The sequence below is a fragment of the Trematomus bernacchii genome, unplaced genomic scaffold (assembly GCF_902827165.1).
Source record: "Trematomus bernacchii unplaced genomic scaffold, fTreBer1.1, whole genome shotgun sequence".
In the NCBI taxonomy this organism is placed as follows: Eukaryota; Metazoa; Chordata; class Actinopteri; order Perciformes; family Nototheniidae; genus Trematomus; species Trematomus bernacchii.
The window spans coordinates 286,513-313,973 of NW_022987761.1; the positions used below are offsets into that span (position 1 = coordinate 286,513).

General features: G+C 40.0%; 1 protein-coding gene across 1 annotated transcript; it reads right to left on the minus strand.

The window, feature by feature from the left end:
• Positions 1 to 20: 20 nt before the first annotated feature.
• tph2 (tryptophan hydroxylase 2 (tryptophan 5-monooxygenase)) lies at positions 21 to 27,425 on the minus strand. The gene is made up of 11 exons (XM_034148330.1): positions 27,243 to 27,425; positions 20,101 to 20,235; positions 19,742 to 19,925; positions 16,143 to 16,243; positions 15,853 to 15,920; positions 13,830 to 14,026; positions 5,145 to 5,280; positions 4,446 to 4,572; positions 2,815 to 2,910; positions 2,547 to 2,680; positions 21 to 1,102 (listed from the first exon to the last, which is right to left on the minus strand). The coding sequence occupies exons 1-11, from the start codon at positions 27,381 to 27,383 to the stop codon at positions 928 to 930; spliced, it is 1,494 nt and encodes a 497-aa protein (XP_034004221.1). The 5' UTR covers positions 27,384 to 27,425; the 3' UTR covers positions 21 to 927.
• Positions 27,426 to 27,461: the final 36 nt, after the last annotated feature.

Genomic DNA, 27,461 nt, shown 5'->3' on the forward strand with positions numbered 1-27,461 from the left:
CACAGTTTCAGGGTTAAATCCACATGTATTTATTATAGTTACAGAGAATCTGACTTCTTCAAGCATCTGTCAAAAGAGAGACAGAAACAAATGAGGAACATCTGCTGACTTTAACACGGTAAACATTTATCATGGATCAGAAACAGCTTTTTATTTTTTAACCAGCGCTTCACAACCTGGCAGCCCAGACTCTGCTTCACCTGACGTATAAAGCTTGAGATGATGTGGTTACGCATCGATAAAGTGTATTACTCTTTACAGCATCGGACCCATTAGACAGCAAATCTTACTTACATTTATGAAACAGGAAGGGAGGTTTTAAACCAATCAGAGCCCAGACATAAACCCAGGTGATGTTTTGAACCAATCAGAGTCCACACATGAACACAGGTGATGATTTGAACCAATCAGAGCCCACACATGAACACAGGTGATGATTTGAACCAATCAGAGCCCACACATGAACACAGGTGATGTTTTGAACCAATCAGAGCCCAGACATAAACCCAGGTGATGTTTTGAACCAATCAGAGCCCACACATGAACACAGGTGATGATTTGAACCAATCAGAGCCCACACATGAACACAGGTGATGATTTGAACCAATCAGAGCCCTCACATAAACACAGGTGATGATTTGAACCAATCAGAGCCCACACATGAACACAGGTGATGATTTGAACCAATCAGAGCCCTCACATAAACACAGGTGATGATTTGAACCAATCAGAGCCCACACATGAACACAGGTGATGATTTGAACCAATCAGAGCCCTCACATAAACACAGGTGATGATTTGAACCAATCAGAGCCCACACATGAACACAGGTGATGATTTGAACCAATCAGAGCCCTCACATAAACACAGGTGATGATTTGAACCAATCAGAGCCCTCACATGAACACAGGTGATTATTTGAACCAATCAGATGCCCATGTAGGTGTTCATCTTGCCCAGCGCGTCGCAGACGGTGTTCAGGTCGCTGCGCAGGTCCTGCACCACGTCCTCGATGCCGCGCGTGTCTTTCAGCAGGTCGACGCTCTGCGTGTACGGGTTGTAGTACACGGAGAACGGACGCTTTATCGACTTCGCAAACTCCCTGAGAGAGAGGAGACAAGGTGTGACCGTCAACATAAACTTTATGTATAATAAACTTTAAGTCAAATAAACTTTAAGTATAATAAACCTTAAAGGTAGGGTAGGTAAGTTTGAGAAACCGGCTCGAGATACACTTGTTGTTATATTCCATGGAATGCTCTTAACATCCCGATAGCAATGAATATCTGAAGTGCTTTGACAAAAAATCCATAACAAAATGTCATCTGTGGAAGCTGTAGTTCTGTAAAAAGCACGACCAATCATCTGAGCCGGCCCGGCTAAAATAACTGGATGACCTACCTGCCTGTCAGCCTTCCATCTGTGCACAAACTTATCTCGTGCCCTCATTGATCATGTGCGCGTTCGTGTGTGTTGGAGGAGGGGCTCTGTAAGGAAGTGGAAGATTTTCTCCGGTTGTGTATTTTCAAATTCTAACGATCTCGAGCCGGTTTCTCAAACTTACCTACCCCACCTTTAAGTCAAATTAACTTTAAGTCAATTAAACTTGAAGTATAATAAAATATAAGTCAAATAAACTTTAAGTCAAATACCGACCGTTTGGGTGGAGATAAGAACGGTTGTTATTTACAGTGTGCGTTAAAATCACTCAGCGTTGACTTTTGGTGTCACACGGGCAACGTATCTTCATTTTAACACTCTGTATGATATCTGTCAAAGTTACTCCTCCAGTGTTCGTCAACTTCAATCAATCAAATTAATTTATTTAGCCCAAAAAGTGACACAAGTGCCTCAGGGGGCTTCACAGGTTACACAGAATAACACGCTGTCCTTATACCCCCGCAGCGTAAAAGGCAACACCCCCAAAGAAACCCCACAGTTAACGGGGAAGAATGGAAGAAACCTGGGGGAGAGCAACAGACGAGGAGGTGTTGTAAATGAAAAAGGTAATACATTTAAAACATAGGTAGTCCAAATGCTGGAAAAGATCATGTGTCCTTAGAAGAAGAGGAAGATGGATCCAGGCGGAGGTTCTTCTATGATTGTCCAGCAGTCTTTTCAAAATGAAGTTATTCACAGGAAAATACTCGCTCAGGTTTAGAGTAAGATCTTGGTTTGGGCTAAAATAACGATGACCAATAAACAGGACAAATATAATCTTGTTTCACACGGGACAAAGAACAGTCTCCTGGTTAGGGTCTGGTGACTTCCTCCAAACCTCGGTTTTCTCGCTCTGTGTCTCTGGACGTCCTCCTTCACTCCCGTCATTATCATTTCAGCCTCTAGAGGTCACTGCACGTCCAAGACTGACCTCGAGTGGAGCGTCAAAGTCCCATAATTTGACGAGTAAGGAGATCGCCTGCTCCAGGACTTTGAAGACTTCAGAGGACCAGCTACAGCATTATCTGGCATAAGAAGAACTTCACTTCACGTCGCAGTGTAAAGGCAGTGTAGTAACGCTGTGTGTGTGTGTGTGTGTGTTTCACCTCATCTTCTCCTTGGCCTCCTCGAAGCTCTCGGACACGAAGTAGACGTCTTGGAAGGTGGTGATGAGACACTCCTGTCTGCAGGTCGTCTTCGGGTCGAACATCCTCACACAGGCCGCCCCCGACAGGGCATGCTGGGAAACACACGGAAAACATGTTGTTTCGTCCTCAATCAAATATACTATTGTGTGTGTGTGTGGTGTGTGGTGTGTGGTGTGTGTGTGTGTGTGTGTGTGTGTGTGTGTGTGTGTGTGTGTGTGTGTGTCACCCTCAGCTCTCCTATAGATGACAGCAGCCCGGCTCCGTAGGCTCTCAGCTGACCGTCCTGTTTGCAGAGTCCAAACTCGATGGTGAAGAAATAACACTGTTCAAAACACAACAAAATGTTACTTAACAACACATAACATGACATAACGTTACCTTACATAAAATAACATACATAACTTAACCTGTTAAGCTCTGAGCCTGTTTTTCAGGTCTCAGGCTCGAAAATGACATTCCCAGAACAAATGACCATATCTTCCCTTCTAAAAGGGTTAAATTAATAATCTTTTTTCTCAAAGTAATGATAAACCTGTGAGTTGGATGTAGAAAAGTCAGAATCAATATAGATGTTTTTTATTTTAAAGAAAATTCAGATTGAACATAGTAAAAAACTGTAAATTATTGTGTCCGTCCAAAAATTATTTTTTACTTATAGTGAAAACTACCCTTGGATGATGGGTTAGTAGACTAAAAGCTTTAGGAATCCAAAGTACAACATATAATAAGTACCCTGTATCAAGATTGATGCAAAACAAGTGACATTTGACCTTTTTAGAGAGGTTTAGCCAAAAGAAACCACTTCTGGGGTCATTTGGGTGGATTTTCCATATCTCTGGCCCCCCTTGCTCGATTTTGATGGTTGACACCTCTTTCTGACCGTTAGAGCCAATAGAATCGAAGGGGGAGTTCCCCACACACACACGTTGTGAAGAGAAAAGGTGGGGGCTTCGCGCATGTAATTTTTCATCAGAGTGAACCTATCTCTAGCTTTGACATCTGGAAACGGAAAAGCAGTTTTAATGCTTATGTATTATCAGAAATCATTTCAAATGGACACAGACACATTAGATTAACCTATGGATTAACTTCAGCAGCGTTTTTATCGTTTTAATGCCATTGAAGACCACTTTGGAGAGACTACAGAGCCAAGGTAAAAATGTTAGCATTTTTAGCTACCTAGCGTCACCTGTTTTGATGTCCGTTTTTGCTTATAATGTCGCAAATACGTATAATTCAGTGATAATGTCGGTGTCAATAGATTCTGTGTCACCTCACGATGTGAAACGATGTCATGGAGGTGCAGAAAAGATAAATAATAAGGTTTTGTGAGTGATTTTCGGTGCAGTAATCTGTTAGCATTTTTCGCTCGTTGCTAATTCAGAGGCTCAGAGTTAGCATTGTGGGTTTTCTTTTGAAAAAAAAAAAAAAATGATCAGTTAGATGAGTTTCTTCCCGTTACATGGATATAAAACATTCATAGTTTTATTAAATGAACATGCCCTCAGACACTGTTTCCTGCAAGATGTTGCGGCAGTACCCCGGTACCGGGGTCTCTCGGGCTTAACAGGTTAAGTAGCTTGTATGTGTCCCAATGGGCAAACATGGGGAAATGTCTCCTCCTTGTGGGAAAATATTGTAAAGTTCAATCTGAAGCTGCAGATGGAGAGCTGATTTGATCCAAAGCAGTATTTTATTAAACTCTGCTCTAATAGCTCTCAATGGGAGTACTGTGATGAGTGCGTCTGTTCGTCCCTCATGAGAAGCTGTGGATCATTAACGGACCTAACCAGAGTAATGACCTCCGTGTCCTCAGGAGTCACGTGATCATACCTGGAGGTTATTAACGTGACTCACCGTGGCCAGCTTCTGGACGTCCTCGTCCGACGCTCCCAGAGACGCCAGGCCGATCTCCTGCGAGAACTGAGCGAACTTTGGGTCGGCCAGCAGGGGGACGTGACCCAGCAGCTCGTGGCACGTGTCGCTGCAGCGGTAATAACATGTCAATAACTTATATCCATAATAACATGTTAACTACATATTAATAACAGGGAAGATCCAAAGAAGACTTGAAGAAGGTCCAGGGAAGATTCAGGTTATTCTGTCTTCAGAGTTAAGGCGTTTTGCACTACGGAACAGCTCTGATAGGATTATCAGAGACCCCCATCACCCCAACAACAAACTGTTCTGTCTGCAGGCGGTGCCGCAGCATCAGGTCTAAAACCACCAGACTCAGAGACAGTTTCACCCCACAGGCCATAAGACTGTGAAGAACGTCCATAAACATTCATCTGTTTGCATCTTGCGAATTATTTATCTATATATCATATTCCATGTACTTGTATACAGACTATTCTTGCACTATTTCTATTTTATTTGTATTTACTTGCACATCTCAAAACATTCTCTTGCTCTATTTCATCTGTTTTATTAGTTTGATGTCCTATATATATATTCATGTTGCTCTGTTGGAGGAGGACTTCAGTTTTTCATTGACATATCTGTAGCTGCTGAGCACATGGTGATGAAGACTTGAAAGGATCGGGGTGTACTCACGGCTCGGGGGTGTACAGCGGGTCGGTGCTGTGCCTCACGTACTGAGTGCAGTTGAACACTCTGTAGGCCAGAGCAGACAGGAAGTCTCTGGGAGAGAGATACCCAGCCACAGGACGCACCGTGAAGCCAGAGCGCTCTGACACACACACACACACACACACACACACACACACACACACACACACACACACACACACACACACACACACACACACACACACACACACACACACACACACACACACACACACACACACACACACACACACACACACACACACACACACACACACACACACACACACACACACACACACACACACACACACACACACACACACACACACACACACACACACACACACCACACACACACACACACACACCACACACACACACACACACACACACACACACACACACACACACACACACACACACACACACACACAATACTGTTGGGATTTCTGATTCTGATGTGTCTTTATATGCTGAGGTAAGCAGGATGTAATATTATGATGATGATGATGATGATGATGATATTTATGATGATGATTCTAAAAATCTCCAAATTCTGACTTTTTCTCAAATTTCAAAATTCTGACTTTTTCTGAATACTTCACATTTTTATTATCCTCTCAAGAATGAGAGGATAATAAATACATGGATCCGACCAAGGTACGTTTTAACCGTTTGTTTTTTAGTTCTAATTGAAACTAATAATAAAACAGAAACGGGTCGTTTTTTAGTTTTTCAATTTTGCCCCAAAACCAAAAAACGGAAATTCAGCTCGTTTTTTCGTTTTTCTGTTCTTACTGTTAAAACAAGTATACCACTCAATGTTTCTTTTCCATAGGTGGGTGGGTCTCCAGTGCCTCCTTGCTTCTGATTGGCTAGTTTGCCCTATGCTTGCGCTGTACTCTTCAAAATAAAGGTTCATACTCTTTGCAGTGCGTGTTTGCACAACATTGAATATATGGCTACATGCAAAACATGCAGAAGACAGTCTGTCCGTGTGTGGGTGCGTATGTCTGTCGGTCTGTCGGTCTGTCGGTCTGTCTGTCTGTCTGTCTGTCTGTCTGTCTGTCTGTCTGTCTGTCTGTCTGTCTGTCGGTCTGTCGGTCTGTCTCGCGATCTGTCGGTCTGTCTCGCGATCTGTCTGTCTGTCTGTCTGTCTGTCTGTCTGTCTGTCTGTCTGTCTGTCTGTCTCGCGATCTGTCTGTCTGTCTGTCTGTCTGTCTGTCTGTCTGTCTGTCTCGCGATCTGTCTGTCTGTCTGTCTGTCTGTCTGTCTGTCTGTCTGTCTCGCGATCTGTCTGTCTGTCTGTCTGTCTGTCTGTCTCGCGATCTGTCTATCTGGCTGTCTGTCTTGCACTGTCAGCCATGAATCCCTATCTTATAAAGTAGAGTATCTCTCTGTTTGATGTTACTGACACACTGCTGAATTGACGCGGCCGTATTTCCCGTTTGCGTGGTCAAGTCAGCATCGAGGTTTTTTTCTTCAAATCTATATTAAAATAGCTTGGAGGTTGAGGATTGATAAATACTATTTGGAGTACTTTTACTGTGTACTCTGTCAAACTCCCCTCTTGAGTACAATAATGCATGTTTTCTGCTATCTTTGATGAGAGATAAAATGATGTTCTGCCATCAATTCTTAATGAGAGTGTTACTGTTTGACTAATTTAACTACACCAACAAGTACTTTTTCAGGTATTCTTTTTCAAATTCCCCTCCTTAGTACAATAATTCATCTTAAAGGGGACCTATCATGCAAAATGCACTTGTGTACGTCTTTTCTACATGAATATGTGTCCCCGGTGTTCCAGGGAACTCACCAAGTGTCAGAAAACACAACCCTCTCTATTTTCCTCCATACCCAAATCTCTAAAAAAGGGGCTGCAACGGATCTGATAAAAACTGATCCAGATTTGAACACTGTCCTGACGTCAGGACGGTGGCGCTACGGCTATTGGGCCAACTCCACCAATCAGGAGGAGACAGCCACGGCCATTGCCGTTCAAAAGCCCTGGAGACGCTGTAGTACATATGCCAGGCCTGTAAGTGGCGCTGTTCTCACTGAATCAGCCCTTGCAAAAACAGGGCTAAATAAGTGCAAATTGAGCAAAATGAGGCATGGCTAAAATGCATGATCTGTTTGGTATTTTGAAAAAAATAAAGTATAAATATGCCTTATATAGGTATGGTCCTACACTATGTTATTCAAATATAGCATGATCGGTCCACTTTAAATAAAAATGTGTCATTAGACTTATATTGTTGGACAGAGTATTTGAAGAGGATATGGTAGACATGATATCAGCACTACTTCCAGTCAGTACTCCAGCAGCAGCTTTTACCCTTTGGGAAATCTTCAGAGAATATCCTGCTGGTCTATCCTTCAGCAAAGTGACACACCCTGTCACTCTTGTTGGCCTCTTATGATGATGCTGTCTTAACCTTTAGCAGCCAGCGCCACCATTTGGTAGAGCACATTTTGTGTTTTGATATCTTGTTGAAAAATAAATAAAAAAGTGTAACTCCATCTGATTCAGCTCTGTCGTTTGGTTGACATGTTATGCACAAAACAACCTCTAGATGTCACTGTGGTTTGAACAGAAAGCCCTTCAGCTAGCTTCCACTGAGAAAGTTGGCATGCTAAAAATCACTCCTGAAGAAATCACTCTTTTTGGTCAACTTTTGTAAGGTAACCATGTCATTGTTGACATATTTTAGTGTCAGAGCACTTACTGAACATAATTATATAACTAATAATTATATATATAATGCACAAAACATTTTTGTAACAAGGGTGTAATTACTTTTTTGAAAATATGCTCAACGAATTGGCCTTCATATTGTAAACTAGCAATACGACTTTTTCAGAGTTTCAGAGATGTTTTCCAATAAAATATGGTAAATAATGCTAGATTCATGGTAATATGACTAAATCTAGTACTGCCTTATGAGTCTCAGAGTGAAAGAGCGATAATCATTTATATAGCACCTTTCATGCATGAAATGCAGCCCAAAGTTGCACACAGATGAGCAAGTTAGGCCAACACAGGATGTAGACATTTGCTGTTAGGCCAGTTGTTTGTTGTTAGGCCAATTCAGCATCTACAGTAAGATGAGCACGTTTTTTTTTTTATAATGAAAAACACTTTCCATTACTTTTTTCCATTTCTTTTTTGTTTTACAATTATAATTTATTATTTTTCATGAATATATCTGGTATTGCTCATCTTCCATAAAAGAAAAAATGTGTTTGTGTTTTATTTGAGTTTGATGCATACAAATACTGTACTATATGATGATTGTTGACCAGCTCGACCAGTTGGTAGAGGCTAAAAAAACAAAAACTGTTTGGTCAGTAAAGAAAATAAAAATGGTTTGTGGTTCTTTGTCCTATTTGATAACAAAATGCAAAGAAATAATTTGTCCATAGATTTCTTCTTGGTCTGGCAATTAAAGGGTTAAAATATGATTATTTCTCTGCCCCTAGTTCGTTCCTCGCAGATTCTTCAGTCTCATCAGCCTCATCTTTCCATCTGTCCCAGTCAACGCATCAGCCTCCAGCACACTTTCAGTGTCTGACTCCATAGAGATATTGTCCTGATGCTGTACAGGGGTGATGCCCCATGATCACAAGATGACCCCTGTAGAGTCTGAGCGCCACTGACCTCTACGTGTCACTTGTTAGTTGCTTTTACCTTAAAGCGACTCACTCAATACTGTGGACAATCCTCACAGGAGCTATTTGGGGTGAAGCCCAGGGACACAACGACATGCTGACTGCAGTGGGGATTGAACCAGCCCCCCCTGATCCAAAGATCAACGCACGATCAGCCACAGCCTCCCTAGCCATATTATGTCTGTCATTAATGTTACATCACCCCTTATAACAATTTTCTTTCCTTTCTTCTCTTGACTGAATTAAAAAGTCCAGTCTTTAAGTCATATTTGAAGTCCTTTTCCTGCACCTTTTTAAGGCGATGTTTGCAATATGTATTCAAAGGTCACTTATAAATAAATCAATATCTGAGGTTAGCAAACAGAGACTGCCTTTATCTACAGAGCCAATGACACCCATGAAGAATTGCAAATCTTTTCATCTGCTGTATTAATACAATTGCCATGTGTTTTCAAATTGAAAATAAGGCACTGTCAGCCCAGAACATTATACAAAATATACATATATTTTAAAAGGGACCCATAAGGCTTAATCAATGTTATATATAGATCTTTATATAATATCAATATTATAATAAACTTCAACCAAAGTCAATTTCAGGAGTGGTGTTTGACACAGTTTACGTTCAATTTCAACTATTCAACCTTTTTAAATAATTTACTTTAATTTAGAAAAGGTTTTTCTGAGAAAAATGTACTAACAAATTGAAAGATACAAGTTTAATAGGACGATGTGGATTTATTTTCTCTCACCTTGTAATTACATAATCTATCATACGGCTTTGGACTTCACTCACCAAACATCTTTCTTTTTTTTTATGTTTTGCATTTGTACTATTTGTAGTCAATTTGGACAAATATCTTTGGAACTAAAAATATCCTATGATTGCATATGGTGTGAATATGTATACCCTGCTCACTCCGTATTATTTTAGGTACAATTTATATTTTAAATGTAATGAAAAAGCCAACTCAATAGTGTGTTAAAATAGACTTTAAAACTGCTATATAATGTATTCTTAACCCTCCTTTATCTTCACATTTGCTTTACACCCTCTATCCTTGGTGGTCATTTTGACCCCAGGAGTTTAAAGCTCAAGAAAATGATCATATTCTAAATTGTTACGTTTCAAGTACTTTATTTTCTACTTTAGTTTCTTAGTTGACTATCTAAATATCCATTTAAATAAAACACTACTAGCCATTTTCATTACATTAGCAGCACTAAACGTACCCTGTTTTTCACGTGGGCAGCGGGACCAAGATAACTTTCCATTTTTGGAAAGTAATGTTTCTGCTTGTGTTTGACAGACAGGAGCATCTATTCAGGGTGGACAATTTGACAGAGGATTTCTCTGAAAGTACAAAATAAAAGTATTTTATAGTCTTTGCGCTAGTAGTCTAACTACTGAGTCCAAAATGATCAGTCTTCGAACTTAAAAGTATTTGTATTGCTCGTCACATATAGCAGCAAGACAGGCATTGTTGTACCATGGAGGGGACTTTGACAGGAGAGTATCAAGAAGTACACAGTAAAAGTATTTCATAGTATTTGGGATAGTTGTAACTAGTGTCCAAATTCTTAATAAAATTAATAATCACTGGTCAAAGTCGTGAGCTTCAATCTCAGGATCCATGTATTTGTGATCCTATACATACATACAGAGCATCAACTATCCAAGAGAGGGAGTTACACATCACAAGATGGAGGAATACCGGTTCTTCTAGGTAATCATACATCCTGTCGTGTACAAAATTCTGACTTTTTCTCAAAATTCTGCCTTTTTTTCCTCAAAATTCTGACTTTTTTCTCAAATTCTCAAAATGACCTTTTTCTCAAAATCTCAAAATTATGACTTTATCTCAAAATTATGACTTTTTCTCAAAATCTCAAAATTATGACTTTTTCTCAAAATCTCAAAATTATGACCATTTTTTTTTTCTCAAAATCTCAAAATTATGACAATTTTTTTTCCTCAAAATCACAAAATTGTGACTTTCTCAAAATCTCAAAATTATGAACATTTTCTCAAAATCTCAAAATTATGACTTTCTCAAAATTATGACTTTTTTTCCTCAAAATTATGACTTTTTCCTCAAAATTATGACTTTTTTCTCAAATTCTCAAAATTATGACTTTTTTCTCAAATTCTCAAAATTATGACCTTTTTCTCAAAATTATGACTTTTTCTCAAAATTATGACTTTCTCAAAATCATGACTTTCTCAAAATCTCAAAATTCAGACCATTTTTTTTTCTCAAAATCACAAAATTATGAACTTTTTCTCAAAATCTCAAAATTATGAATTTCTCAAAATTCTGACTTTCTCAAAATTATGACCTTTTTCTCAAAATTATGACTTTTTCTCAAAATTATGACTTTTTCTCAAAATCATGACTTTCTCAAAATCTCAAAATTATGAACTTTTTCTCAAAATCTCAAATTATGAATTTTTCTAAAAATTATGACTCAATTATGACTTTTTCTCAAAATTATGAATTTTCCTCAAAATTATGAATTTTCCTCAAAATTATGAATTGTTCTCAAAATTATGAATTTTCCTCAAAATTATGAATTGTTCTCAAAATCTCAAAATTATTAATTTTTCTCAAATTATGACATTTTTCTCAAAATTATGACTTTCTCAAAATTATGACTTTTCTCAAAATTATGACTTTTTCTCAAAATTATGAATTTTCCTCAAAATTATGACTTTTTTCTCAAATTCTCAAAATTATGACTTTTTTCTCAAATTCTCAAAATTATGACTTTTTTCTCAAATTCTCAAAATGATGACCTTTTTCTCAAAATTATGACTTTTCTCAAAATTATGACTTTCACAAAATCATGACTTTCTCAAAATCTCAAAATTCAGACCATTTTTTTTTCTCAAAATCACAAAATTATGAACTTTTTCTCAAAATCTCAAAATTATGAATTTCTCAAAATTCTGACCTTTTTCTCAAAATTATGACTTTTTCTCAAAATTATGACTTTTCTCAAAATCATGACTTTCTCAAAATCTCAAAATTATGAACTTTTTCTCAAAATCTCAAAATTATGAATTTTTCTAAAAATTATGACTCAAAATTATGACTTTTCTCAAAATTATGAATTTTCCTCAAAATTATGAATTTTTCTTCAAAATTATGAATTGTTCTCAAAATTATGAATTTTCCTCAAAATTATGAATTGGTGCTCAAACATCCTCAAAATTATGAATTTTTCTCAAATTATGACCTTTTTCTCAAAATTATGACTTTTTCTCAAAATTATGACTTTTTCTCAAAATTATGACTTTTTCTCAAAATCATGACTTTTTCTCAAAATCTCAAAATTCAGACAATTTTTTTTTCTCAAAATCACAAAATTATGAACTTTTTCTCAAAATCTCAAAATTATGAATTTTTCTAAAAATTATGACTTTCTCAAAATTATGACTTTTTCTCAAAATTATGAATTTTCCTCAAAATTATGACTTTTTTCTCAAATTCTCAAAATGATGACTTTTTTCTCAAATTCTCAAAATGATGACCTTTTTCTAAAATTGATGACTTTTTCTCAAAATCATGACTTTCTCAAAATCTCAAAATTCAGACCATTTTTTTTTCTCAAAATCACAAAATTATGAACTTTTTCTCAAAATCTCAAAATTATGAATTTTTCTAAAAATTATGACTTTCTCAAAATTATGACTTTCTCAAAATTATGAATTTTCCTCAAAATTATGAATTTCCCTCAAAATTAATGAATTTTTCTCAAAATCTCAAAATTATGAATTTTTCTCAAAATCTCAAAATTATGACTTTTTCTCAAAATCTCAAAATTATGACTTTTTCTCAAAATCTCTAAATTATGACATTCTCTCAAAATTATGAATTTTTCTCAAAATCTCAAAATTATGACTTTCTCAAAATCTCAAAATTATGACTTTTTCTCAAAATCTCAAAATTCTGTATTTTTCTGAACACTTAAAATGTTAATAATCACTGGTCTCCGGCTTGAGCTTCAACCTCAGGATCCATGTATCTGTGATCCTCTCCAGAATGGAAGTAGTCATCACATACAGAGCATCAACTAGTTCCTGAACAGTGTCCTTCACATGCTGATATCCAAGAGAGGGAGTTACACAGTCACAAGATGGAGGAATAGAAAGCAGTATTCAATGTTTACTTCAGATTAGCTCCACGTCAGAAATGAGCATGCTTGTCATATGTCTATCTCCATAGAGGCTGAATCATCATGTTAATCACATAGCTATCATATGCCTAAAACAGTCCTGGTGCTCTTCTAGGTAATCATACATCATGAGGCGCTTTCACACCGCAGTACTTTTCCCACTTTAGTTCCGATATAGTTCCGAAATGTTGCGTTGACACCAAAAAAATCTGGAACTAAAATTAGTTAATGAGAACCTTTTCACCCCCTTTTCCATTTTTCTCGTGGGAGAAAAAGGTTCCTATTTCTGATTGGCTGGGCGGATTGCAAACCACGCCCCGTAAAACTCCCAAAAAGTTTTGTGAATCCGCCATTTTATTATCCTCGCATTAGCATTATTAGCATTAGCATTAGCCCAGCGCACAAACGCAGAGAGACTAACTTATGGCAACACAAAAGAAAACATGGGAGCGGTGGAGATGAGGAGGTGTTGGCGTTCTGGCGATTTACTCGGAAGCCAGTCCCCAACTCCGGGGACTTCGGGTGGCAGTATACGCCGTGAAGTTGTTTGCGGCCTGCCAGTAAACCCAAAGCAGAAGAAGAAGAAGTAACGTCAGCGGCTTCATTTGCCTAATCCTCCCCCAGGGACTTATTCCGGTGTGAACGCGATCTGCTCTTAGTTCATGAGAACTAAAGAGTTCTGATGAACTAAGTTCTGATGAACCTTTGTGGGAAAAGTACTGCGGTGTGAAAGCGCCTATCATGTCATGTACACAGCTACAGTTGGGATACCTTTGTGATGATGATGATGATGATGATGATACAGATACAGACCTCTGAGGAACTGGGAGACGTCCTGCAGCTGGGGGATGTTGTCCTGTCTGTATCCGCAGTGTTTCTCCAGCAGAGGCAGGTTCTTCAGGTGCTCTCTGCAGGCGTGGGAGGGGTACAGCTGGCTGAGCTCTCTGAACACCACCCCCCACGTCCTTACCTCCTCCGGGGTGTACTCGATGCGAGGGATGGGCTGCCCGCTGGGGAGGAGACACACACCGTCACTGCATCACAGGTGTACTGTTTCATACCTAGATTATACCTGCTGTTCTATCTGCCATAACATCAGAAACATCTGAATCCTCACCCAGGAGTTTATTTAAAGGTCTCCTATTATGCTATTTTTAGTCATATATTACAGCTCTCAAATATATAAAGACATGTCTCTGAAGTGTCCTGCTCCAAACCCCAAACAGATCCTTGTAGCCCCCCCCCTCTCTTCCAGCTGTTACTAAGGACATGTCTCTGAAGTGTCCTGCTCCAAACCCCAAACAGATCCTTGTAGCCCCCCCCCCCCTCTCTTCCAGCTGTTACTAAGGACATGTCTCTGAAGTGTCCTGCTCCAGACCCCAAACAGATCCTTGTAGCCCCCCCCCCCCCCCCCCCCCCCCCCCCCCTCTTCCAGCTGTTACTAAGGACATGTCTCTGAAGTGTTCTGCTCCAAACCCCAAACAGATCCTTGTAGCCCCCCCCCCCCCCTCTCTTCCAGCTGTTACTAAAGAGCTGACTCTGGGTCAGTAGCTTCAGAGAGAGAGTAGATCTCATCAGGAGAACTCTCCCAGCAGAAACTCAGCTAAATGCAGCCGTGATGAAACTCCATATCATGTTCCAAACCACATAAAAAAAAAGCGTGACCACATCACCCCAATTCTGGCCTCACTACACTGGCTTCCAATTCGGTTCCGAATTGATTTTAAAATCCTTCTATTTGTTTTCAAAGCACTAAATGGGCTGGCTCCGGCCTATATAGCTGAACTCCTCCAGCGCTACACCCCAGCCAGAGCTTTAAGGTCTGCTGACCAGCTGCTGCTGGTATTGCCCAAGACCAGGCTCAAAACCCGAGGGCACCGAGCCTTCTCAGCAGCTGGCCCTAGGCTCTGGAACACTCTGCCCCTCCATGTGAGGTCGGCCCAGACCCTAGGGGTTTTTAAATCAACACTAAAAACTCACTTCTTCTCCCTGGCCTTCTAGTCAGAGCAGAGCACGACTCCTGACATTTCTCATGACGTTTGATTTTTATTTTTGCTGTTGTAATTTATTGTCTTCTGTTTGCTATCGCAGGAAAGTGTTTTTATTGCATGTACAGCACTTTGGCTCGACCAAAAATCGTTTTTAAAATGTGCTATATAAATATTTACAAACTTGATTTGATTTCATGAAGGATTCTCTCTGAAACAGTATGGAGCTCAAACTCTTTCTCTCTCAGGTTTACCACAAGGTGACTTCCTTTTGATTTCCTGCTTCTTCACACATACTCTCTCCAGTACAGGTTAGCTCTGAGTGTTAGCATGCTAATGTAAACACAGACCATATTACTTCCAGAACACGTCTCATTGTTTCTGACAGCAACCTTTCTGATTGGCCCGTGGGTGTAAAGCCCGCCCACATTTTAGTAATGTCGTCATGACGCAGCAAATCTGGATCAGCTCCGTTGTTCCCCCGTTTTTAGAGATGTGGGTACGGAGGAAAAGAGAGAGGGGTTTATTTCTGACACTTTGAGAGTCTCCTGACACACCGGGGACACACCGGGACACCACCGGGGGACACACCGGGGACACACCGGGGACACACCGGGGACACACCAGGGACACACCAGGGACACACCAGGGACACACCGGGGGGACACCGGGGACACATGGTGATGTAGAGAAGACATCAGAGAGTGCATTTAGCATGATAGGAGACCTTTAAATAACTCTGAATCTGCAGGGACCTCCTGTTAGCATCACATTACGCCTCATTAGCATATTAAAACATAAATCTGATCTTTTAACTTCTCCCGTACAATGCTGTCTTTCTTACTCACAATTTATAATTCATGGCCACCTCCACGAAGTACTTCCTCCTCTGCCGGTACACCTCATCCTTAAAGCCCTACAGGAAGAAGCACATCACCCATAACAAATATTCAAATATTCTTAAACACAGATTAAAGCCTCACACACTTCATCTCAAGGATTTCATTTATTATAATTAGTTAATAAAAGTTAATGAGGTAAAGAATATTTTGATCCCATGTGTCTAGTGGACAAACATAAGAGATGCAGAATGAATAATATAACATCATATGATAAGGTAGCATGTGATAGTCCTCACAGGGTGGTCCGCGTCCAGCTCCGATCCGTACATCAGGACTCTGTGAGAACACTGATCCAGCTCAGAGATCTTCATCGGGAACCAGGGCACATCCTCTTCATCTGAGTTATAAAACAACAACAACAAACTAACAAATATGCTTCATCGTTGTTGTTGTTGTTGAAGGCATGTATTTTTACCTAAAGTAACAACATATAAAACGCTAAAGGCTACTAATATCCATGGGCGGCGCCAGGATTTTTTTGCTGCATTAGCTTAGCAGTTGCTATATGACAGCACGGCGTTGCTAGTTCATTTTCAAAATAAATAAACAAACAATCCCAGTGGGCCAAGCACGAGCCTGTTCGTATTGTAGCGTTCACCGCTATTCAAGATCACAGATCACGAGCCTTCAATGTCGAAAACGTTCTCTTTATTTTATGGTATTGACGGCCACGCCTTACAGAGCCAATCAATAGTATAACACTCATTATGACTTTTCCCCACACTCCAACACAACTCCTACCGTCTCGTACTCCCTACACACACACACCGGAAAACGCACACACACACCTGGAAGGGGCGGTCTCTCCCTAACTCCCACCAACAGCATTGCCTAAATAACTTTACAAATGTACTAAACTGCACATCTGATAACTGAAATAACTATTAACTTGGACACGTTACAATATTATCATTAATATTTACATTAAAACATTCCTTTGACACTTATAACATTACTTTGCAAGGTAAGCACAACCAAAATAAGTTTGTAAAAGCAGAATTTGAACACTGTTTCTGTGCTCATACAATATGTGTGTATAATACCATTACACCCTAAGCGTGCACAATAGCGATCGTTCACTGTTTCAACTGGCATGCTGTGGCACCTCAACACCACACACACACACACACACACACACACACACACACACACACACACACACACACACACACACACACACACACACACACACACACACACACACACACACACACACACACACACACACACACACACACACACACACACACACACACACACACACACACACCACACACACACACACACACACACACACACACACACACACACACACACACACACACACACACACACACACACACAGCTCCGTTGGAGATCGCGGCCGTTTACACTGACTTGTGAGAAATCTTTCCATTTTCGATCTGTGTTCACACACTGAGAATTATAACAACATTAGCCAAGTAACAGTTCGCGCTTTAACTTACAATGACCCCTGGTAGATCTCGCGAGAATGTATATAAATTAGGGCTGTCAGTCGATTAAAATAGTTAATCGCGATTAATCGCAAATTAATCGCACATTTTTTATCTGTTCTAAATGTACCTTAGAGGGATATTTTTCAAGTTTTTAATACTCTTATCAACATATGAGTGGACAAATATGCTTTATATGCTTGTTTATTATCATTTGAACAATGACAAATATTCTCATGAATATTAAACACAACAACCTCTGAACATTACAAATATTCGCCTCAATTCAACCTGGAACCTCTCTCATACAATAATACTGTGTGTGTGTGTGTGTGTGTGTGTGTGTGTGTGTGTGTGTGTGTGTGTGTGTGTGTGTGTGTGTGTGTGTGTGTGTGTGTGTGTGTGTGTGTGTGTTGGAGCTATGTGCAGCTCAAGGCATATATGCCTGTGTGTATGAGCTGTGTTGAGGCACTATCCGTGCTGAGTGTGCTGTCTGGCTACCGGCATAAAGTCAAGTGCTCGGCGCAGTTGTCGGCAAGATGTCGCTCCTCTGTTTTCATTGAAACAGCTCCTTATATCCGTTAGCTCAGCTAGCTAGCACCAGATGCTAACAACAACACGTAAGGTGTGCTTCGCTCGCGCCACACATACACACACCCTCCCGGTCCTCCCGATGGCCAGTCCGGGCCTGCCGGTGAGCGGGGAAGTGTGGTCTGCCACAAGCGGGCAGCAGGAGCGGGGCTGTCAGCATCAGCTTGTAGATGGTATTTTAAACTCGATGCGCTCTGAAACTACGGCGGCCGAGGACAAAAAATACACATGCGTTAATCGCGTTAAAATAATTAGTGGCGTTCATTTTTTTTTGCGTTAACGCGTTATTAACGCATTAACTTGACAGCCCTAATATAAATATATATAGATACATTTTCATAACAAAACAATGGGGTTGCTAAGCCGTTGCTAGGCCAATTGTTGGAGTTGCTATAGCAACTAAGCTACCCCCTGGCGCCGTCCCTGCTAATATCCCTACCTGTCTCAGGTGTTCCTACCTGTCTCAGGTGTTCCTACCTGTTTAAAGAGTTCCTACCTGTTTAAAGAGTTCCTACCTGCCTCAGGTGTTCCTACCTGTTTAAAGAGTTCCTACCTGTCTCAGGTGTTCCTACCTGTTTAAAGAGTTCCTACCTGTTTAAAGAGTTCCTACCTGTCTCAGGTGTTCCTACCTGTTAAAGAGTTCTACTGTCTCAGGTGTTCCTACCTGTTTAAAGAGTTCCTACCTGTCTCAGGTTTCCTACCTGTTTAAAGAGTTCCTACCTGTCTCAGGTGTTCCTACCTGTTAAAGAGTTCCTACCTGTTTAAAGAGTTCCTACCTGCTCAGGTGTTCCTACCTGTTTAAAGAAGTTTCCTACCTGTCCTCAGGTGTTTCCTACCTGTTTAAAGAGTTCCTACCTGTCTCAGGTGTTCCTACCTGTTTAAAGAGTTCCCTACCTGTTAAAGAGTTCCTACCTGCCTCAGGTGTTTCCTACCTGTTTAAAGTGTTCCTACCTGCCTCAGGTGTTCCTACCTGTTAAAGAGTCTTCCTACCTGTCTCAGGTGTTCCTACCTGTTTAAAGAGTTCCTACCTGTCTCAGGTGTTCCTACCTGTTTAAAGAGTTCCTACCTGTTTAAAGAGTTCCTACCTGTCTCAGGTGTTCCTACCTGTTTAAAGAGTTCCTACCTGTCTCAGGTGTTCCTACCTGTTTAAAGAGTTCCTACCTGTCTCAGGTGTTCCTACCTGTTTAAAGAGTTCCTACCTGTTTAAAGAGTTCCTACCTGCCTCAGGTGTTCCTACCTGTTTAAAGTGTTCCTACCTGCCTCAGGTGTTCCTACCTGTTTAAAGAGTTCCTACCTGTCTCAGGTGTTCCTACCTGTTTAAAGAGTTCCTACCTGTCTCAGGTGTTCCTACCTGTTTAAAGAGTTCCTACCTGTTTAAAGAGTTCCTACCTGTCTCAGGTGTTCCTACCTGTTTAAAGAGTTCCTACCTGTCTCAGGTGTTCCTACCTGTTTAAAGAGTTCCTACCTGTCTCAGGTGTTCCTACCTGTTTAAAGAGTTCCTACCTGTCTCAGGTGTTCCTACCTGTTTAAAGAGTTCCTACCTGTCTCAGGTGTTCCTACCTGTTTAAAAGAGTTCCTACCTGTCTCAGGTGTTCCTACCTGTTTAAAGAGTTCCTACCTGTCTCAGGTGTTCCTACCTGTTTTAAAGAGTTCCTACCTCTCTCAGGTGTTCCTACCTGTTTAAAGAGTTCCTACCTGTCTCAGGTGTTCCTACCTGTTTAAAGAGTTCCTACCTGTTTAAAGAGTTCCTACCTGTCTCAGGTGTTCCTACCTGTTTAAAGAGTTCCTACCTGCCTCTGCTGACCACACGTGAGCAGGTGTGTTGGAGGAGAGGATGTTCACGTGCTCTCTGAGGACCTCCAGCAGCTCCTTGAACTCCTTTTGGCTGCAGCTGCAGTCGGCGTAGATCTCCACCTCGTTAACGACTCTCTTCGACCTCCGAGACTCGATGTGGTTCAGATTCACTCCGCTCTCCTGGGGAGGGAGGAGGGAGGAAAGGAGAGAGTGAGCATCAGAGGGAGGGAGGAGGGAGGAGGAAAGGAGAGAGTGAGCATCAAAGGGAGGAAGGAGTGAGGAGGGAGGAAAGGAGAGAGTGAGCATCAGAGGGAGGAAGGAGTGAGGAGGGAGGAAAGGAGAGGAAGCCTCTCACCTGGAAGAGCTTCAGTGATGTCACCAGACAGCCCACTTCGTTCTTCAGAGAAAACACCACCGCTGTTTTCCCAGAATCCTCTGCGCTCTCTTTGTCCGGCGACTCGCTGATGGGACAGAAGGACGGACGCCTCGACTGAACCACAACAACACAAACACAAACACACACACACACTCACAGAGTGTAAACATCTGAAACCATAAGGATTCCTCGGGTCTCCCCGACAATCTGAGTCTCATCGGACACATGAGACTTTGTTTACGTGAGACTTTGTTTACGTGAGACTTTGTTGACGTGAGACTTTGGTTACATGAGACTTTGTTGACATGAGACTTTGGTTGCATGAGACTTTGTTTACATGAGACTTTGGCCGTGTCTCAATTCAGGGGTTTCATCCTTCGAAGGGTGCATTCGTAGACCGCATACGTCACTTCCGCCGAAAGAAGGCTGTCCCAATTAAAAAAAAAGACGAGACTCCTCCGAATGCGGCCCACGAATGCAGCCTACTTTTCCCCAATTTGAAGGATACATCTGATGTACACTCCGCGGCCTACCATATCCCAGGGTGCAATACGCGCAGGGAAGAGTGAGTTTTTTTCAAATGAAATGGCTTCCGGTCTCCCCAGCAGAGTGGATTTAAAAGCAGCAGCAAGCGGAGGAATCACTAATAAATGTGAGTATTGGGTTTTAACTTACTTTAAATTAACTAATGTCACACACGTCAAACCCAAGGGGCATTAAAACGTACATTTTCGTTAAATAATACGGATAAATATGTGACGCTAACTAGCTAGCTGGACGTACTGCACTGTTGTTTACACTTATTTTTAATTCAATTCAGAAGTTTACTAAAGTCATACAGAGATCGTGGCTCTGTTATAGATAAGTTATACTTTATATTACATAAATAGACCAAAGTGAAAACATTTAGACCGGTATAGCCTACAGTACGGTGGGATTTATAAAAGGCTACCCTGACGTGTAGCTGCTATTAGCTTTATGTATTTCTCTGACATGTTGCACTGTTTTACTGTTTATTAAACTTTGGGACAACATTACAACCTTTGTGTTCAGCTCATGCTGCTTTGAGGTAGGGCTAAAAGAAAAGCCTATTTTAAATATTTCCACCAGATTTGATCATCTTTTATAAGGTTAAAGTTTATTTAATGTATCCTAATCCCATAATAATAAGACAATCAAAAATAGACAGCAGCCTTTTGCTTGATGTTAGTTTGTGCCGTGCTGTCAAAGGGATGCACGTGTGACTGTCATTTCATCTCTTTAGTTTTTTAAAAACCAGAACAGTACATCATTTTAAATGATCCTTTAGGGATTGTTTGTCTGACTCTGAAATGCTTAGTTACATTTTGCAATAATACTTCTGCAACCCTGTGTTTAATATGATTAATTCACTTTTTAATTTTTCTCTTGTTTTTCTCTGTAATTAGTAAAATTCTGGAGAAATGGATCTGCTGGAGAAGGACCCCTAATCTGAAAAGTGCCCAGCGGATCATCAGGACAGAGCTGCCATCCACCTGGACCCCGTGGTGCTGGAGAAGGACCCCTAACCCCAGCGGATCATCAGGACAGAGCTGCCATCCACCTGGACACCCCGTGGTGCTGAAGAAAGCAAAACGGCGATCAGGAACATCCTCCACCCAGACCTCTGCTTACTGCCGTCCTACATACTTGTGTGTCTTAGTTTCAGAATATGATTTTGTATGTGTCCTTTCTTTGAATAGATATGTAACGATTATAGCTTGAGTCTGTCTGATTCCCCAAACAACTGCTTCTATATACTTGCTGCACATATAATACAAATAAACAACTGCATAAACACACTTTTGCTGATATTTGTTTTACTGCTGGTGATGTTAAATAACATGATTGATTTGCTCTGTCTCAATGATGAAAGTTATAATAATAGAAGACATGAAGCTGCAGAGAGAGGATGGATATATTCTTACCTCTACTTTGTGATAAGATGAAAATACAATATTAAATTGTAATTGTTAAACACATTGTTTATTTCATTTACTGAGGTTTTAACCATTATTTACAACATGTGTACATAAGCAGTGGAATACTAGGATATCTCTAGGTCATTCAACTGTCTTCAGTTTAATTTTATTAATACAAAAAATAGGTCATAGAAAATGTTTAATTGTGTATTTCAGCAGAGCGGGGGATCACGGTGCTGCTGGACCTGGAGGTGCTGACCTGGGGTCAGTGGGACATCATCTGGGCAGGTTTAGGGGAAGAAGGAGAATATAAACTGTTATGATCACAGCTATTAAGATTAGAACACTAATATTGTTAAGAATCAATCTATACAACATGCTTTGGTTCATTTAAAAAACATATTGTTTTATTAGTACAGAACAATTAAGACTTATTTTAAATAAATAATATGATTAAATTACATCAGCTATATATAATTTACTTGTTAACTTACTAATGTAACATTACTGGGGGCTAAAGGAACAGCTTCATCTTATTTACCTGGCCATGGTCCTCTTTAATTCATCGCCGACGGTGATCTCCAAAAAATGTAAAAGTAAAAGTAACGTTTCTGGATCCTTTTCAGCTGAGTTAGCTTGTAAGCTAATCTGCTAGCAGGCTGCTGGAGCAGCGCAACCGAACAGCGCGTATCACGTGACATAAATACGAAGCGCTCCGTAGGCTAGACCAGGGGTTCCCAACCTTTATTGTGCCAAGGACCGGCAGATACATTAAAAAAAAATCACGGACCGGTTGTCAATTTTAACTGATTTTAATATTTACTCACCACCAGCAGGTAGCAACAGAGGCTAATTGTATGTAACAGCCTGAACAGATACTAGAACAATATGCATCCAAAACATATTAACAAAGTTTAAAAAAGAACCGGTGTCATTTTTTGGTTTTTTCGGAAAACCAAAAAACCGACGTTATTCAGTTTTTAAACCAAAACGGGAAAACAGATAAATTAACGTTTTGGTTTTGTTTGTATGATTTACGGATAATCCAGTGAATGCTGGGAAAACGAGGAGAAGCCGCATTATGAACACTGGCATTTGTTTTCAGAAGATATTATGATAGTGTCGTTCGTTCCGGTGCACTCCGACAGCATTAGCACTACATCGAGATTAAGATTAAACTAATTTATTTTGGGAACAGCCGCATATATGGAGTTAGCCATATGTGTGTAAATTACTGTTCATAAACATTTGAAAACAAATGCCGGTGTCGGACAGACACAAACACACCGAACACACAGAGCTGAGCTGAGCAGAGCACATACACACACACATCATGCGCCTTGGTGACTGACTGGACATCTCCTTCATAAAACTAATAAAAGGGGGAGTAATCGGGCAGTTCGATGTGTGTAGATGTGTGTGTATAGGTGTGTGTGGTTAACACGTAGCAGCCTGCAGTCACTCTTAAACTGTTCTGATGAAGTTAAACACAGTCATACTGGTGCTGCACTTCTCAGAAGCGGAGTATACGTGCCGCTGCCTCCGGATGCTGCAGCCGTTTTAAGAAGTGAAGGAGGGTTTCCGTCTATAAAGCAGCTGCGGGCAGCTGCGGGTCCGAGAGTCCCGGACATTAATTGATAGATCAAGGCAGACTGGTTTACTCTTCTGTTTTGCCAATCCGGTGCTTAAACAAATAGCTCTACACCCCTGGCCGACATGTCCTTAAAATGAAGTCCGAGTTTGAAATATATCTCAAATAATGTATGCACCACCATTTCCCCACATAAACATAACAGTCTGCAATCAAACGGTTGTCTCCTGTGCGCTCCTCTTCCTACTTGGCGCACCGGTAACATGCTCGTGCGCACGAGAGGAGACCTTATAAGGCTGAGCCGCCGAATCCCTCATCATAAAAGCCATTTTCAACGGTTTTCTGGTGAAAGATTAACTAGCTACTGGATGAAATAATATGACTGGTGGCATAGGTGCGAAAATTAAACACTTTTTGAAAAAATATTATGATAAAATATTTTTATATATTTATAATTCTGCAAATATTACGATAAACTCACAGCTATTTCGCGGCCCGGCAGTAACACCTCTGCGGCCCGGTACCGGTCCGCGGACCGGGGGTTGGGAACCCCTGGGCTAGACCGTCTCATTTCGTAGGCCGCTCGGTCCAGCCTACCCGGTCTACGTGGGCTGGGTCCTCCGTGGACCGCGTAGGCTGCGTACTCCGAAGGGTGCAGCCCCTGAATTGAGACACGGCCTTTGTTTACTAGCATTGGCAGTCAGCAAGCAGAGAAACAGAACCAGCTTCCTTCATTTCTCACGTCCTCTAGTTAGCTAGAAACTAAGTAAGATAGTTTCTAGCTAACTAGCTTAATAACTAAGTAAGATAGTTATTAAGCTAGTTAGCTAGAAACTAAGTAGATAGTTATTTAGCTAGTTAGCTAGAAACTAAGTAGATAGTTTCTAGCTAACTAGCTTAATAAGTAAGATAGTTATTAAGCTAGTTAGCTAGAAACTAAGTAGATAGTTATTTAGCTAGTTAGCTAGAAACTAAGTAGATAGTTATTAAGCTAGTTAGCTGGAAACTAAGTAGATAGTTATTAAGCTAGTTAGCTAGAAACTAATTAAGATAGTTTCTAGCTAACTAGCTTAATAAGTAAGATAGTTATTAAGCTAGTTAGCTAGAAACTAAGTAAGATAGTTATTAAACTAGTTAGCTAGAAACTAAGTAGATAGTTTCTAGCTAACTAGTTTAATAACTAAGTAGATAGTTATGAAGCTAGTTAGCTAGAAACTAAGTAAGATAGTTATTAAACTAGTTAGCTAGAAACTAAGTAGATAGTTATTAAGCTAGTTAGCTAGAAACTAAGTAAGATAGTTATTAAACTAGTTAGCTAGAAACTAAGTAGATAGTTATGAAGCTAGTTAGCTAGAAACTAAGTAGATAGTTATTAAGCGAGTTAACTAGAAACTAAGTAGATAGTTATGAAGCTAGTTAGCTAGAAACTAAGTAGATAGTTATGAAGCTAGTTAGCTAGAAACTAAGTAAGATAGTTATTAAGCTAGTTAGCTAGAAACTAAGTAAGATAGTTATTAAGCTAGTTAGCTAGAAACTAAGTAAGATAGTTTCTAGCTAACTAGCTTAATAACTATCTACTTAGTTTCTAGCTAACTAGCTTAATAACTAAGTAGATAGTTATTAAGCTAGTTAGCTAGAAACTAAGTAAGATAGTTATTAAGCTAGTTAGCAAGAAACGTATTCAGTGAATTACTAAGAACTTTAGCAACTTGTTCGTAAGCAAGTTTGCTAGGTAGTTGCTTAGTTAGTACGCTTGTTAGCTAGTTAGTTAGTATATTAGCTAGTTAAGAAGTAAGCAAATAAGATAGTTAGTTCAGTTAGTACACTAGTTAGCTAGTAGGCTTGTTAGTTAATTAGTTAGTTAGTAAGCTAGTTAGTAGCCTACCCCAATTAGTTCGATAGCTAGCTTGTCAGTAAACAGGCTTCCTATTTAGTTTTCTTATCTATGTTTTAAAAACAAAGATAACAAGAAATACAATTTATCATTTTTGGTTGAATAATTTTGTTTTATTTGTTTTATTTAAATCATATTTTATATTTTGGAGACACTTGATGAGATTCATTTAATGTAGCTTTAATAATAATAAATACTACATGAATAAAATCAGCGTGTTGGAAATGTACCGTGCGGTTAAACGAGGAAACTTTGTAAAACATGACATTTGGTAAAGAACTGGTTGAACACATTTCAGTGAAAACAATCTGCTTAATGTCCTAACATGCGAACGAGTTATTGCTCTTCATCACTGAAGCAGAGTATTTACAACACACGATATTAAAATGATAATCAGTGCAGATAAAGGAGCTTTGGCAGCAAACTGAGCGTCTGCTGGAGGATATGAATAATCTGCCGTATCACCACTCAAATCATTCGTGCTTTCAGGTAACGCCGAGCTTCCTACGGATGGAAAAACACCGGAGTGAGATTCAATCTGTGCCATCTCTGTCTCAGAGGGGAACATGTGATCATTTACATCTCTCTGCATCGCTCCACAAATCAGAAAATACTGACATAAAAATCATTTTCTGCATGTTTTCAGAGATGAAGTGTGTATGAGTGTGTGAGTGGTGTCCACAGCAGACAGTTCGCTGCGTGGGAGAGAGTAAAGAAATCTGAACAGTCGAAACATTTGAGAGAAAAATACTAAATAATCAGACAAAAAGTTTAAATATTTAGATAAAAGTAGAAGTACTCAGATCTTGTTCTTGAGTAAAAGTAGAAGTACTCAGATCTTGTTCTTGAGTAAAAGTAGAAGTACTCAGATCTTGTACTTGAGTAAAAGTAGAAGTACTCAGATCTTGTACCTGAGTAAAAGTAGAAGTACCAGAGTGTAGGAATACTCTGTTACAGTAAAAGTACTGCATTCAAAATGTTCCTCAAGTAAAAGTAGAAAAGTATTCTCATCAAAATATATTTAAAGTAGCGACAGTGAAAGTAGTCATTGTGCAGATTGGTCCATTTCAGAATAATATCTATGATATGTTTTATAATGATTGATCATGAAAGTGTTCTCAAAGCTGGTAAAGGTGCAGCTAGTTTGAATGACTTTGTATACTGCAGGGTAGCTTGTGGATTTACTCCAGGTGGAACTAAAGTCTGATTTAACACTTGATTATATTTCACATCATTCATCCACATCTGTGAAGTAACTACAGGGATTAAATACATGTAGTGGAGTCAAAGTACACCATGTACCTCTGAATTGTAGAGGAGTAGAAGTACACATGCAGTAGCAGAAAATGGATGTACAAGTACCTCAAAATGTTACTTAAGTACAGTACTTGAGTAAATCTACTTAGTTACTTCCCTCCCCTTCTTTTTCCAGAGCGACCTGGCCAAGAGGGCAGCATGAACAAAGTTACAACAAATGAACACCAAACAATACAGGCAGACGAATACAGCTGTAAAACACAAATGAAATGGCACATCAACCAGTCGATATGCAAAAACAAATATGATGATTAATTGATGAATAACTGGAGTAGAGGTACACATGTAGAAGAAAATGGATGTACAAGTACCTCAAAATGTTACTTAAGTAACTTCCCACGTCTGATGATGAATTGAGGGATAATGTGAGGTTTCTCACCATCTGGCCCCCGGTGTGCCTCTGGAACATGGCAGAGTCCAGAGACATGCCCCTCCGGCTCCAGTACTTGCTGCAGAACATCATCATGGCCGGCTGCATGCGGGGCATCGGCTCCGGCTTCATCACATGGGAGGAGGCCATGGGGAACCAGTGGGTGTACGAGTACCAGGGCTCCAGTCTGAGAACCAGTGGGTGCAGGAGTACCAGGGCTCAGTCTGA